The 14362-nt window shown below is 43.4% G+C and overlaps 1 protein-coding gene across 3 annotated transcripts in view; it reads right to left on the bottom strand.

Moving 5' to 3' along the window:
- MTHFD1 (methylenetetrahydrofolate dehydrogenase, cyclohydrolase and formyltetrahydrofolate synthetase 1) overlaps positions 1 to 14362 on the bottom strand; it is a 42851-nt gene that overhangs the window by 799 nt on the left and 27690 nt on the right. For 2 of the 3 annotated variants that reach the window (XM_027895345.1, XM_027895344.1), the window contains exons 19-28: positions 11575 to 11643; positions 10900 to 11011; positions 10557 to 10696; positions 10092 to 10133; positions 8979 to 9079; positions 7899 to 8076; positions 7550 to 7657; positions 6704 to 6856; positions 2634 to 2742; positions 1525 to 2458 (exon numbers count right to left, since the gene is read on the bottom strand). In XM_027895345.1, coding sequence (XP_027751146.1) covers positions 2653 to 2742; positions 6704 to 6856; positions 7550 to 7657; positions 7899 to 8076; positions 8979 to 9079; positions 10092 to 10133; positions 10557 to 10696; positions 10900 to 11011; positions 11575 to 11643 — 993 coding nt within the window. In that variant the 3' untranslated portion in view covers positions 1525 to 2458; positions 2634 to 2652. Of the gene's footprint in view, positions 1 to 1524; positions 2459 to 2633; positions 2743 to 6703; positions 6857 to 7549; positions 7658 to 7898; positions 8077 to 8978; positions 9080 to 10091; positions 10134 to 10556; positions 10697 to 10899; positions 11012 to 11574; positions 11644 to 14362 lie in introns of those variants that run through there. The other variant, XR_003572526.1, reaches the window with a different exon arrangement.

Raw genomic sequence — 14362 nt, 5'->3', positions numbered from 1 at the left:
AGGCAGTTTTCTTTCTGGGCCTACACTCCAGTGCTGGTGATATGCAACAAGCCAACCAAGCAACAATCTCTCCTTTTGCCCCCTGCACTACTCCAGGAAATAAATGTGTTATTTCTTACATGACGTGATGCAGGACTCTCAGTACAGCACAGCTCAGGGGACGGATGGTCATAACACCAACAAAGGGCTCTGGGCCCACAAATAGTCCACAGAGAACAAATTCGTACATAATTAGTTTTTTCTCTAGGCAACAGGAGGAGAAGACAACCTTCCAGTACTTAGTTAGAAAAAATTAAGTGTCCTCTGTGTCCCATTTGAAAGGACAAGACCTAGCTGGCATGCTTAGCTGCAAAGGAGAGAGTTAAAAAAACAACCTATTTATGTATCATCTCCGCAAGACCAAGACTAGGGAGAGGAGAGATCATATCCCAAGGGGTCGAAAGTGCAGGTTAGAACCTTACCCTCAGGAAATGCTCAGGGCTATTTTTTGGCCCTAGGGGCCGTTTTTTGGCTCTCATGCCTTGTTGCCACCAGTCCTGTTGTGCGTAGCCAACCCTCAAACAGCTCCTGCCTGATCCGGGGCTGTGCCTCACTGCAGGAGGTGGACTAGCAACCTCTTGAACCATCTCCCTCAAGCACATGGCTATGATCTCATGCTAAACTAAAATGAGGCTAATCTTAGCATAAATTTGCACTTATCCCATCTTTCATAAGCATAAAATGAAGGTGGAACACAGAGCACTTGCAGAAAAGCAGTGTAGCAGGGAAGATTAAATGTAGGAACTGACAGCAGACTTGGCAGCATCCGCTCTGGCAACCTGCTTGGAAGGGAAGGCTTGGCCGAGGAGCTGCAGGTGAAGAGGCCCCGTCACCCAGGCAGGGGCTGGGGCAGCCATGGGGGGACAACCCTTCCAACCCCCTGCAAGGGCCCTGAGTGTGCTCTGGCTGCCAGTAAAGCCTCAGCAGACCACCATCAAAAGGAAAATTTAAGGAGGCTGTGAATGCATCTCAAATGCTGTTACCACCATTTAAACTGTTCTGCCTGCTTGTGTCACAACCAGGTAATTTTTATATAATTATTGCCCCCTCTTGAACAACTGGAGAGATAGAGATCTCTCTCCATACACACACACAATATATCTGTGTACTACAGATGCTCCCCTGCGTTGGTGCACACCTACGTCCTGATCCTCCCAGTTCTCACCAAAATCAGAATGTTTTTAGATTTCAGTTCTGATACAAGCAGATGGGCCTCACAAGTTTTAATTCAGATATTCCGCAGTCAGCTGCAAGTACATCAAATTCACAGAATATTTCAGGTAGTTTATTTCCTACAGATGACATACATCATCTAGGGAGGGAAACCAGATTAAATGCACACACACCCCCTGGTGCATTGCAGGCAACTTATTACTGCAATAATCACTCCTACTTGTCAATACAAGGATTGCTGCTTGTGTGCAGTTAATCACAGAAATAAGCTCTACTTCAGTAGTCTCAGTGCATACATTAAAACCCCAAAAGTTGAAGTATTTGCCAGTTTATTTGTATTAGTTTAAAAAAAAAAATCGTTAGCAACACTGTCTTCTTGTTACAAAATGATTTTTGGCCTGTGGACAAAACCTCCTACAACTCACTTGATCACTATTCGTGTTGTCGCTCTTCACCAAAACGGTACCTTTGGAGGCAAGGCTTGTCAGTGGTGTAACTGCACTTATTGTTGAGCATAAAATGGTTCAAAAGACACGTTTGACACAAGCCACAGTTACGGGCCAGAGACCCAGTCCCTTCACATCTGATATCCAGAGGTTTCATTCCATCAGCAGTAAAATACAGTAGTCATAGCTGGGCTTTCAGGGAAATCTGACGTGGCTCAGGTGCCTGCAGGAATGATGCATAGCAGAAGCCAGGGCAAGCACTTCTGGAGAGAGATGAGGAGTGGAGGGGATTCCTCCTCGCTCCCTCTTTGAAATGACATGGGTGCAATTTCAGAGCACGGCGGTTTCCCCCACAGTGCAAGACATGGAAGAGAACTCATTCAGGATGGCAAGTGGGAAACGGCAGTGTATGAGACTCTCAAAGATAATATATGCTACAAAACCCCTATGGTTAAGACAATTAAGTCCCAAGACTGTTTCAAAGAGCTCCAGCTTTAGGATTTTTAATTATTAAAATCATGTCACTGAATCAAAAGAGGTCACTAAACCCAAGCTTCTCTATTCTGCTTCAGCTACAATTTCGAAGCGGGAGGTCTGTAGAGGAAATACGGTTTATATGCTCAGTGTGGACTAGCTTGGAATGCAGCAGTATAAAAATTATTACAGATTACACATTAGTGGTCGATTCTTCAGCACTCCTCCTTCCAGTCAGTTCTTGCTCTACATTCTCAGTCGTATCTTAAAAAACAGATCAGGGCACAAGTTCCATTTATGTGACTCATCAGGTGTTCCTCTGGGAGCTAAAAACAAAAACATATTTAATTACTATTATATACTACTGCAGGAAACTTCCAGGCTGAATTATAATCAAATGTCATTTGGAGACATATGGCATAATTTGAGATTGGCTTAACTCCATTATCTCAACATGAGACATAAAGCCCAAATACTGAAAGCCTTCAAGAAGGCACCCACCTTTGGTTCATAATTCCTTTCAGAAGAGCCCATTTACTCCTCCTGACACTGGGTCCAAGTCTATATCATAGAAACAGGGTCTTGTAGGAAGTCCTGGCATAGTGCTCATCTGGACAGGAAGAGAGAGAATGTTAAAATGGCAGCAGCATCATTTTGTGCACAAGATACTGAAGACTACGATGGCAGCAGCCGAGGCAGCTCCCTGCACATGAACAGACCAGCAGGATGGTGGTCATGGACCCTTTAGAAGCACACTGTGAGAACCAGGAACTCCTGGATGAGGAGATAGATCTGAGGTTTTTTCCTTTCTATGATGAGCATTCAGTTTGGTTTCTGCAGCTGCCAGTGACTGAGCCCAAGATTTGGCAAAGTACTTGGATAACCAGCTGACCAGGTCACTGCTGGAGGAGTGTTCATGGATTTTGCTGTAGTGAGATAATTACCTGTGGCAGTTTTCTGGGTACTAAAGTGAGGATACATGTTTTAATACAACTTTGCCGACTGTAAAGTCCGAGTTGATTACAACTCTTAAAGAGTCTAGAACTAGAAGTATTATATAATTAGGAATAATTACTGTTGAGAGTTTAATCAATTTGGGGGTTGTTTTTTCTAAAGTGGGATAAAGCTTAGGAAGAGATGAAGAGGTCCATCCTCCTGACTGGAACATTTTCAGGAGGGCTGTGCAATGGCAGAGCTCACAGAACAGCTGCCAGCACCAGGCCTGCCCCAGGCCAGTCCTCTCCGCTTGTCCCACTGCCGAGCACCCACTTTCAGGGATGCAGAATGAAAAGCTGGCAGGAACTACACTTGGTGGCCTGATTTATTCATGCAGCTGAGAACATTTCGCCTTCCCTAACTCAGCATTTAGCCCAGCAGTACACACAGGCTAGACATGGATGCTCTACAAAAGTGGACAACTTGTGCCCATGTTTGGTAGTTTGTGTCAGTGGTCATTAACTGCTATAATAAAAAAGGGAGACCTTGAAAGGTCTCTTTTTCTATCTGCATCACCCAGCCTCAGCTTTCACAGTCAGTATTGTTATGCCTGTCTCCATTAGATTAAAGATCTCTTTGGCAACCTGGTATTTTCTCCCTGAGCAAGTATTTTGCACGCTAATCAAATTACCTCCCCATCTTCCTTTTGATCACAAGCTGAGCAGCAAGGAGGCAAAGCTCTGCTGGTGAGGCCTTTGCTGCTGTTCTCAAAACTGTCTGGGGAGCTTTTGAAGTTCCAGCCCAATTTCCTAAGCTGTTGACAAGTGCTAACTCCAGTCCCACAGGTACAGCACCACTGCAGGTCTTCCATGGCTTATGCAGGGGCAAACCTCACTTTGGGTCTCCTCTTTGTAATGAATTCTAGGGCTGCAACAGCTTTTTGTCAGAGCCACTGCCTTCCCAGACAGAGACTGGGTGGGGGGCATGGAGAGGACCCTCAGTCCTTATTTTTGTGCTTAGCTGTATGAATATTTTGCTCTCAAGAACCTCTCAGGAAGGTATTAAGAGCTTCAAAGTACCCAGAAGGGTTTTCCTGTTCTCACTTGCCAGTCTCTGGTCACGCAGAGCAAGAAATTTCCTATTTATTTATGTATCACTGAAGAGCCATGGAGCTTTGCAGTTCTCCACTTCCAGATTCAGAGGGCCACAGCAGGGGCTGAGAGAGTGACATTCAATAGAGTAGGAGGTGCTGTAGATGTGCCTGACTTTGCCATTTCTTGCACTTTCTATTTTGAAATGAACAGTCAATTTTTCCTCCTTTCTTTTCATCCACAGTGGCTACTCTGCTATCTATTACTTAAAGGCAGTCTGCTTAAACCCCCAAATTTTCATGCAGTACAGAGTAATTTCCATCCAGGCTACTAATTTTCTGTACAAATACCTACAATGCCGAATGCACTCAGTTATTTTCAATGCTGAAGTAATGAATTTCTCCTTCATTATCCTCCTCCCCTTTAATACCACAAGTGCCCAAAAAGAATTCACTATTTACTTACATGAAGAATTAGCCCACATGATTATCATCAAATCCCTTGCAAGATTTCAAATAAAACTAATACCAACTCAACATGTATTATTTATTGCTCTTGTGTAACTTTCAAAAAAATTGCTGTTTAGCAACTAAAAAAATAGCTGAATAAAGGATTTGACTTCAATTCAGCAGCAGCACCAGAAAAAAAGCCCAACCAATCTGAGTCCAATTTATTTCATTTTCACTTCAAATCTAGATACCTTTTGAAATTATATTTACTTTAAAATCTCAAAGCATTTCATTGAAGTACAACAGTTTCAACCCTGAGCCAGAAAGCGAAAAAACAAAAACTCAGAACCTGTGAAAAAAAAATAAAATGTGACATTCTTTGTGATGACTTCAGATAACCAGAGTATGCACACACTGGTGATTATTTTCACCTCATATTTATCCCAAAAGCTTCTGCACAGAGCTACATAATTTGTTGCATTTTCAGCTCTCAGTTCAATGACTGCTGCCAAAAATTTATTCTGAGGCTAACAGATCCCCTGCTGAATGGGTTTAAAATAGTGATCTGATTCAAAATGCTCTGGATTGCTTCTCGAGAGGACATCCATTCCCTGAGTTTGTAGACACCACAGAAGAGTGATCATGTTCCTAACCAGAAGACCTACTATTAACTCTAGCAGAATTAACACCATGATTTACCACATAGCCAAGAAAAAATTAGGAAACTGGGAAAGGAGCAGAAAGGAAAAATTCCAACTCTATAGAAACTGAAGACACCAGAAAAAGAGCCAAAATGTTGGTTTTAATGTCTGAAAACATCTCTCTTTTGTGTAGCTCATTAATGCAGTGTACCCTTTCCTTCTCCAATGCTTATGCAATAAATAATAAAAATAAATCATTGTTTGGATTAAATCTTGGCTTGCAAAAAATGCCATTTATAACAGCAACAGGCATGTTATCTTTCATTCTATCCCAAAACACACATTAGTCTTTAGAATATGGATGAACCAGATTTCCATCAGGATGTGGTTATTTTATTTATGTTGGGTAACTTGGAAACCCTTACCTACCATTATTTTTCTAAGGAATTAAAAGAAAAGGTACCCAATATTTGGCTCTAGCAAGCATTTGAAGGAAGAGCGGCTCCAACTCTTAAATCAGCAAATTTCATCATCTGAGTCATGCACTCCTAATGCTTCTGAAAGTTTATTATACTAAGTATGTTGCCATTAAGACTTCAGAAAAAGCTTCAGGCCCAAAAAACAAGAAGAAGGCAGAGCTGCTTGCTCCAACTGCCTCATCCCCTAAAATACTCTCATTTGTTATTTAACATCTGCCCAGAAGAGATTCCCCAGGTAAGATTTCCAGAAGATCCCTTCATCTTCATGCTTCTGTCTATGGATGCAAACCTGAACTTGAGTTCATTTTGCAGGTAGCTCCTCTTTCTGCCAGGCAATTCATATCAAAGCTGTTCCAGGATCCTGTTTCCATTGTTGCTACTGTCTCCCCTCTCAGCTGACATTATGCCAATCACGTCAAAGAACAGAAACTAAAAACTCAAGGGCACAGTGAAATGAATTGTTGGAATTGATGCTGAACAGCAAACAGATGGTCAGCAAAACCATGAGAACCAAACAGGAGGGGAGCCTGATAAATGATTAATAGCACAGGTCAGCTTCTCTTTGGAGGTGTCTCATCCAAAGCTGTTTGCTTTGAAAGCTTTGGAGGAGCTGCCTTGTTCTACCCTGATCCACAGGTGCCCACAGAGCTCACCTGCGGTACTGCAAAGTGCTTTCATCGGGAATGCAAAGTCCAATGTCAATCAGGTGGGCCAAGGATTTTTCCCTTGCCCTCTACTAGATGCTGTTCCTAGAATTCACTAACTACAGAGCTCAAAAATCTAGGAAGAGAGAGATGTGGGACCTGAGGGGTACACCAGGGGAAAAAACTTAAGGCATCTAATACACTGGACTGCTAGAACACCAACCATAACAAGGACTCTCCTAATTTAAGATACTTAAGATACACTGATTACTGGAATGCACAGCAGGTTTTTTCCCCTCACCCCAGCTGAGGGTTTCACCCAATCACATACCGTTCCCACCAGTGGGTACAGGAATCCAGCTCCAACACTGGCCCGAATGTCTCGGATTGGCAGAACAAAACCTGTAGGTGCTCCTTTTTGTTCAGGGTCGTGAGACAACGACAAGTGAGTTTTAGCCATGCAGATTGGCAGGTTTCCAAATCCCTGCGAAAAGAGAGAGAAAAGAAGAGAAATTAGTGGGAAAAAACAGTAACTTTTCCTGTACCCAAATGTAATTGCTCTATTGCTCTGTCATTCCCTGCAGACATCAGACATTTTATCGGGACATTTCACTCCTCACCAACTGCTTCACCCACAGCCTGTCAGATTCACTGACCATTCTGCATCCCCATTCCTTCTCTCTCAAACTCTATGTGCCCCACTAAGTACTAAAGAAAACCACCACGGCCTCCAGCATATCCAGTGAGAAAAACACTATAAAAGTGTTAGATATACAACCCTGATAGCCATCCTACTTTCTACTCTCTTCCCAAAACGTTAAACAGCACGAAGTTTTGTTCAGCTGAGATCAGTTAATTAGAAACATTTGGTCAATATAATTGCAGGCCATGAGGAAGTGGCAATTACATGCCTAGAGGATTTTGATAGGCTTGTAAAGGAATATACAAGAAGTAGGAAAGCAAGAAGCTATATAAGGCAGTAGTAAATGAACTGCAAAAGCAAAATCATTCGAGCACCCTGTAACCAGCAAATGGCCAGTTCACACACTGTCTTCTCTTCACAGACCTTGAACAATGCAGAAGCAGGAAATTTCACAAGCATGTCATGCTAGAGAAGAGTAAAAGCAACATGGCAACCAGAAAGCACCACTGCTATCAGATGATATGGAAAACTCACTTGCTTAGTGTAGATGGCGACTTTCTCCTGTGCCTCGGGAAGTAGCTCGATGTCTCTTGCCCCGTAGACCTGCTGGGCAATAAGCCTGATCTTATCTACAACAGGGAGCTAAGGAAAAAAAAAAATACAGGCAAATCAGTGCGGCCAAACTATAAAGACCTGCAGCATCACAGCAGCTTCCCACCCCTTATATGTGTTGTACAGTGCCCAACTGTAGACATCAGACTTAATCCCACTTGCTGTAGATCAAAGCTATACAGTAATTTGAGGGTTTTCAAAATAGGTTTCAATATTCACTGGTTAGTCAACACAACGAGAACTAACTGTGTGTAATACTGCAAGTTCCTACCTCCATGTTGTAGAGGAACCTGAAGTTGCTGGGTGCCTGGGACGCTCTCTGAACAGCTCGGGCCAGTGCCAGCGCTCCTTTCCCTCCCTCTGCCCAGTGAGTGCACTCCACAGCATCAAACGCTCCTGCCTCCTTTGCCTTTTGTACTACAAGGGCCAGTTCAGCCTTTGTATCTGTCCTGCAAGGAGAAAAACTTGCATGTTTGCACCAGAACGCACACACACTAAACAAACCGTTTGTTCCTGACAAGATCCAAAACCTGCCCAGAGAAATCACAGAACCCTGCCATCAGGAAGCTGCTCACGGGCTATCCAGCGCAGCCTTCTCCGCCTTGGTGAAGGAGGTTACTCCCTGCAGCAACACACAGCAACAGGTAGCTCTGGAACTACGTGTGGACATCCACAACTTCTGACAGAGCAGCATTCCAGGCCTTCTGCCATTTCTGTTCTGCTTTCCAGTTCTCAGGAGCAAACTCAAAGGTGTTAGAACTGCAGATTGAGAGATGCTCAGGTGTGCTGTATCACGGGCACACAGCAGGCTAAAAGCCACCATTCTCTAGATGAGGCAATATGCATTCACTTCAGATGAAGAACCTTAGCTGCCTACTCCCCTTCAACTGGTACCAGCTTTAACATCCCACCTCAAAGGCCTTCTGCTCTCCTAAAACAACCACACAAAGGTTCTATTTCTTGTGCAGAGCCCAAAATGTTCCTTAGCAGGGCACAATTATTCCATACAGCCAACCACTGAACACAGTGCGGTCAAAAACACAGGCACCTCACCGCCTATTATGAGCTTAGATTCCACACTGTCACAGGCACATCTGCCCATAATAATTTGGCCAGTCAGGGTGTTAATTGATAGCAGATACTAGCCATAAAATCCTGCACTAATTAAAAGTCAGGAATACATTTGAAATGACTAAGCAGAGCTCCCCCACTTTTTCAGCGCCTTCCAACAATGCAAGATGCTGCAAACAATACATCAACAGAACTGAAGACAGGAGTTTGTGCTAAACATAACATACAAAATGCCACAGTTTTATACCCATGCATCACTTCCAAGTCCCAGCTCACTTACTTGAAAGCATTGACAGCCACAACTACTGGGACACCAAAGAGCCGTGCATTTTGGATTTGCTTGTTTAGATTGCTGCAGCCATTTGCCAACAGTTGAAGGTTCTGTAAAGAAGACAGCAAGCAGGAAGCGTGTTTTATCAGGGGCAGTGGAACTTTTATTCCAAAACCACTACATCCACAGCTAATGGTAAAAATGTCAAAAAAGGAATGACACCACAAAGGCAAATACTCAGTGGTGCTTTCTGAACAGTCCAGACCACTGCATGCTCCTGATAGAGACAGGGAAAAGAATTACTACTTCTAATAATCACTGGTTTCAGCTGTCAAGCCAAGGTAAGAGAAACCACTTTTTGTTATTCTTAGTAAGTTAATAACTGTCCCCATTAACTCCCCACAGTAAAGCCTCAGTCTCCTCTCTGTCACATTGTTCTTTATGTATTAAATATCACCAGCAGTGAATTTTATGACACTCTTTTGAAGTCTGTGGCAACAGCTTTCAGTTTACGTGTATTTACATTTTGCAGCATCAGAGTCTATTCCTGGAAATTCAGACATTTCATCCCTTCCTATGCAAAGAATAATCCGTGCAGAACCTCCACAAGTAAAAAAGCTGCAGCAGTGTAAAGAGAGCCAGGCCAATTATCCAAGTGTACATAACCATTAAAAGCACAAGGATGGAAGGCAAGACTTTAGTTCGCTTTCCTCTCTTGCTTGCAAAGGTGGGGGGGGGATAAAAAAAAAAAAACCAAACTACAGAGCATATTAGAGAGGCACTCTGAACATTTTCACAAAATATTTCAGCCAAGCAATTACTTCATATTGAGAAGGTTGGGGATACAGAGTAGATATTACTATGAAAAACTGAGCACACAGACAATAAGTTAGGGAGAAACAAAAAGGCTCTGAACACTGGCTAGATCAAGTACAATAAATATTTGAAAGAGCAGAGCCAAAGTAACATCATTAAAAAAAACATAACATTGCAGCTTGTATGAGGAAGCATTTCCATGGCAGCTAAAGAAATGACACACTAGTAACCCAGGCATGCACTGCATGACATCTTGATGTCATGACCACAATTATCCGGCCAACTGTCACACCACCTTGAGATTACCTCTTCTGTGTATTCCTTTGGTAAAGGTACCCCAGCAGTGACCTGGGAAAAAAAAAGAAAAAAACAAAAGAGCCCCATAAGGTTTTCATCCATGACATCAATTTGTGCTTTATTCATATTAAGTGGCATCAAGATACAACATTCTACTCCATGCTGATCCTTTCTTTGTAAGAAAAAAATTAAAGGAAGAATAAAAGACTGCAGGATGCACTCCTGATAAAACATATGACTGCCTCTGGGACTTTCACAAGTGCCCCAGCACACAGGCTAATAAAACAAGCAGGTATGAACCTGTAATATACTGCAGTGAAGCTGCTGACAAGCAACAGAAACACGTCAATTCCTTTTACAACTTGAACCTCAAGACAATTTCCAGCGGATCAAACCCTACAGGGCTTTAAGTGACTGGATCAGAACAACAGGAATGGCCCCTCAGGTCTACAGAAAACCTTCCCCAGTACTTACTGCAGGCCCTCCTCCGTGCATTTTCAGAGCTCGGACAGTAGCAACCAACACCACCACGTGGGGCCGGAGACCAGAGTAGCGGCACTTAATATCAAAGAATTTCTCCATGCCTATATCTGCACCAAATCCTGCCTCTGTAACTGCAGTAAAAAAAATCAAAGAAAAGAAGCTTGTGAAAGGTTGCTGGGTGGAAAAATCATGCTCTGATTATATAAATCAGAAGCTTCTTCCAAGGCAAAAAAAAAAAAAGCCCGAAGACAGTCATGATAAAAAGAGGCGGACCCCTCCCTCCAAAACAAACAAACAAACGGCAAAGAAAATACCCCACACTCGTTGCACTTACCAACAAAACCGTCTTTACCCACAAGCTTCAGTGCTATTTTGTCTGCCAACACAGAGGAATTCCCATGTGCAATATTGGCAAAAGGTCCAGCATGAACAAACACTGGTGTTCCCTAGAAAAGGGGGGATGTGGGAGAGAGAGAAAGAGAAAAACAGAGAGTACAATTTCACAAATCTCCAGCATTTCAGGAGCTAAGTACTGTGGTACCTGAAGGTAAAGAAAAACATTTTTAGAAGACAGATCTTAAAGCCTTCTGATCAGACATTTGTTATCAGCAATAAGGACTACAGGGCAAACAGGATTATTATAATCTGCACAAGTGGAGGTATTAATCCGCTTAGCAAAAGGATGGCTAAATCCCAGCAACTTTGAATTTACAATCTTTGTCATTCTCCTTCATCCACACCATTTAAATTCCCCAAGCACTTCCTGACATTAAAAGACAACAGAACAAAGACACAGCAAAGTTTAGTGCATTTCCTCGGGGTCATCCCACATGCCAAAGGCAGACCTAGAAGGAAGCCAGCCTTCCCCCCTAGCCCTGAGCCTTAGGTAGGAAACCACAGCAGACCTCCAGCTCTAAGCTAAGTAGGCCCACACTGATTGTGATGAATGAAATAAACCAGTTGTTTCTTGGCTCTGAGAACACACCTACAGCAAATCATCAGTGCTCACCTCTAGAGTCTGCATGAGGTTTGGCTTAATAGCATCTTTCATCAAGACAGCCAGAGCTCCAGTCACTCCCTAAAAGAGAAAAGGACAATCAGTTTCCACGTGTACCGAGACCTTGAGACCGTTCCTATGCAGTGCTGGGGCTCTGCTTTTGTCCTGGTGGGCTTTCAGCACCAGAACCAGCAGCTGCTCTACACAGAACAACCTCTAGTCAGGGCAAGGCAGGAGAATGACCTTTACATTCCTGTAAGAGGATCTGTGATTTCTGCTGGGGGCTGTGACCTTGCTGGGCCATCACTTTGTAGCAAAGATATAAAAACCAATTAACTGCTGTTTCAATGCTATGGCAAGGTTAGTAAATAAGAGCAGTGAGAGAGCAACTTTCCAGTACATATGGTTTACTGTAGCCCATTCAGTCGTACGAAATAAGGTTCCCAGGTTTTGAAGGCAGATTTGCCTTGAACTTTTTTCCTTCTTCTTTTTAGCAACTCAGCTCCTCAGCTCTACAAACTGGCCTTAAAATGTCATAACAAGCTGCTACATCCTGCTCAAGTCTCCTGTGCAAAAATAACTTTTAAAGTGAACCTTTGTGCTCATGAGAACAACCAGGCAGACATAAAAAGCAAACACTGCAGCCCAGGTTTCCTCTGAGGTGCAGCCACATACCCTGATGAATTCTGATTCCAGTGAAAGATTATGATTTCATCACCATATGCTTTGAGAAGAGAAAAATGAGGGCTTGGTCACCTTTGTGACTGACACAGTCCAGTGGAAACCAAACCAGCTGTTACCCAGCACTTGCAAAAGTAACTGAAATTGCTGTCACGAGTCCCGAGCCAAACGTTCACAGCAGTTATGAAAACCTTGAACCATGATCTCTTTTTCTTTCCTTTCCATTTCAAGTGGATTGCAGCACTCAATTACAGGAAAGATTATTTTTTTATAAGACATTCCGTGCTTTGTTTCATTAGTTTCAATCTTGCCACATGAAAGCTTATTTAACATTTAACGGATAAGCTTTAAACTTCAGTCATCTCCAGAATAATGAAAACTACAGAGCAAGATTTCCATGGCGACATTTCAGGCCTGTGTCACTCAGCGGCACTTCAATGCATCCCATCTCTAAAAACCTGTTGTCAGTTTTCGATTCCACGCTTCTTCCCAGCTTTTTTTGCACTTCCTGGTAGCACACTCCTGACATTGGTTTTATCACAGCAGAAGGACCCAGGCTGGTCTCTGCAATCACCACATTTCTGCTTGCATAAGGAGTTTTTAACACAGCCCTAACGACACGAGCCACTGGTTGCCATCAGTGCAAACATATAACACACAAGAGAACCTGTTGGACAGGTGTGATACCACTCTCCATTCTGCAGTTGCAATGGACAAAAGTTAACCATATTTAGATTTAAAAAAAAAAAAAAAAGTAAAAAAAATGAAATCTTGAGATGAAAAAATTCTATCACTGGATTCTACAGAAAACTCAAAGCAGCTCCCAACCCAAGCACCATCTGCCTCCACTGCTGATGGGCAGCAGGAGACTCCTGTTTTCCAGAAAAAGGGTTTAACTCAGGTACTTAAACTGGCAGCATGCTAGGTGTAGGAATTAAAATCTCAAAGCTGCCTACAGAACTTTGACACATGCCCTCCCCCATTCCCAACAAATGTATCACACAGGGATTAAGACAGAAATGGTTCCCAGCCTAGCCCTTCTCCTGCAAGGCCAGAGTCAGGCCACAAATCTGCAGTTTCTTAGTTTTATCCTGGGAGGAAGTAAAACAAAGAAACAAAAACCTCCAAAACACAAGAAAACAGAAACCCCTTAGGAAGATAGCAACAGCTGGGTAAGCCTTAGTGCTGTGTCCACCTTGCTGGAAACATAAGCCAGGAAACCCACCCTCTGGATTTTTATCTCCCACTGGAAATGTTCATTCAGAAAACAACACAAACCTCATTAATGCCACGTCGTGCAAATTTGTAACACCCTTGTCTCTTGCAAAGCAGGCTGTGAAGTATCTGCTATACAGGCAGAGCTCTAAGCACTAATGCTGCATCTCTATTGACCAGTCCAACAGTCCTGAGCCTGTTCTCTGTCTTGGGGCCAAGTGGCGGGGCACAGTTCACACAGAGGGCTCAAACCCCCTTCCCTTCTCCAAACAGGGTTGCCATCTTCAAAATGTTCACTGGAAGAAGTGTCTGGGGCACAACAGGGCATTCCCCTGAAACCATGCTGAAGCACCACTTGGGAGGGTGCTAGTGGACATGTTCCACAAACATGCCAAGAACTGCACTATAATCATCGTATGGGCAGCTGCAGGACAGTGCTGCAGCTTGCAACTATTGCCTGGGACTGCTTTACACACCGGTAACAGGCATCCCCAGCGCCGTGACACTCAGCGTTTCGTGCAACGGAAACAAAGGCTTTATGTCCCTCCTCAAAGGTTGCCTCACGGAGAACACACACACTTTTTTGCAAAGGCTTTGGCTTTTACAGCATTCAGAGCCTCCAAGAATAAGGTATTTCACAGTCTTGTAATTAATTTTGCACGAGGCTTTGTTCCTGCTCAATGTTTCCCTCACTCCAGGGAGCCTGAGAAACAGGACGGCCAGCAGGATGCGTTTTGAGTTCTTCCGATTCATAAACGTGCTTTTTAAGCAGAAGCCACCACGTATTTCCTCAGTAATTCCTGTGGTGCCAGCTTCAACCTGAGACACGGCACATCACAGGACATCACACAGGACCCTTGTCCCTGCCCAGGTCTTACACACACTCTCTGGACAAGGTGGTTGC

The sequence above is a fragment of the Empidonax traillii genome, unplaced genomic scaffold, assembly GCF_003031625.1.
Source record: "Empidonax traillii isolate 1590-97213 ecotype Southwest subspecies unplaced genomic scaffold, ASM303162v1 scaffold457:size789790, whole genome shotgun sequence".
In the NCBI taxonomy this organism is placed as follows: Eukaryota; Metazoa; Chordata; class Aves; order Passeriformes; family Tyrannidae; genus Empidonax; species Empidonax traillii.
Note: the sequence above shows the minus strand (reverse complement) of the source record. Positions and strands in the feature narration are given on the sequence as shown.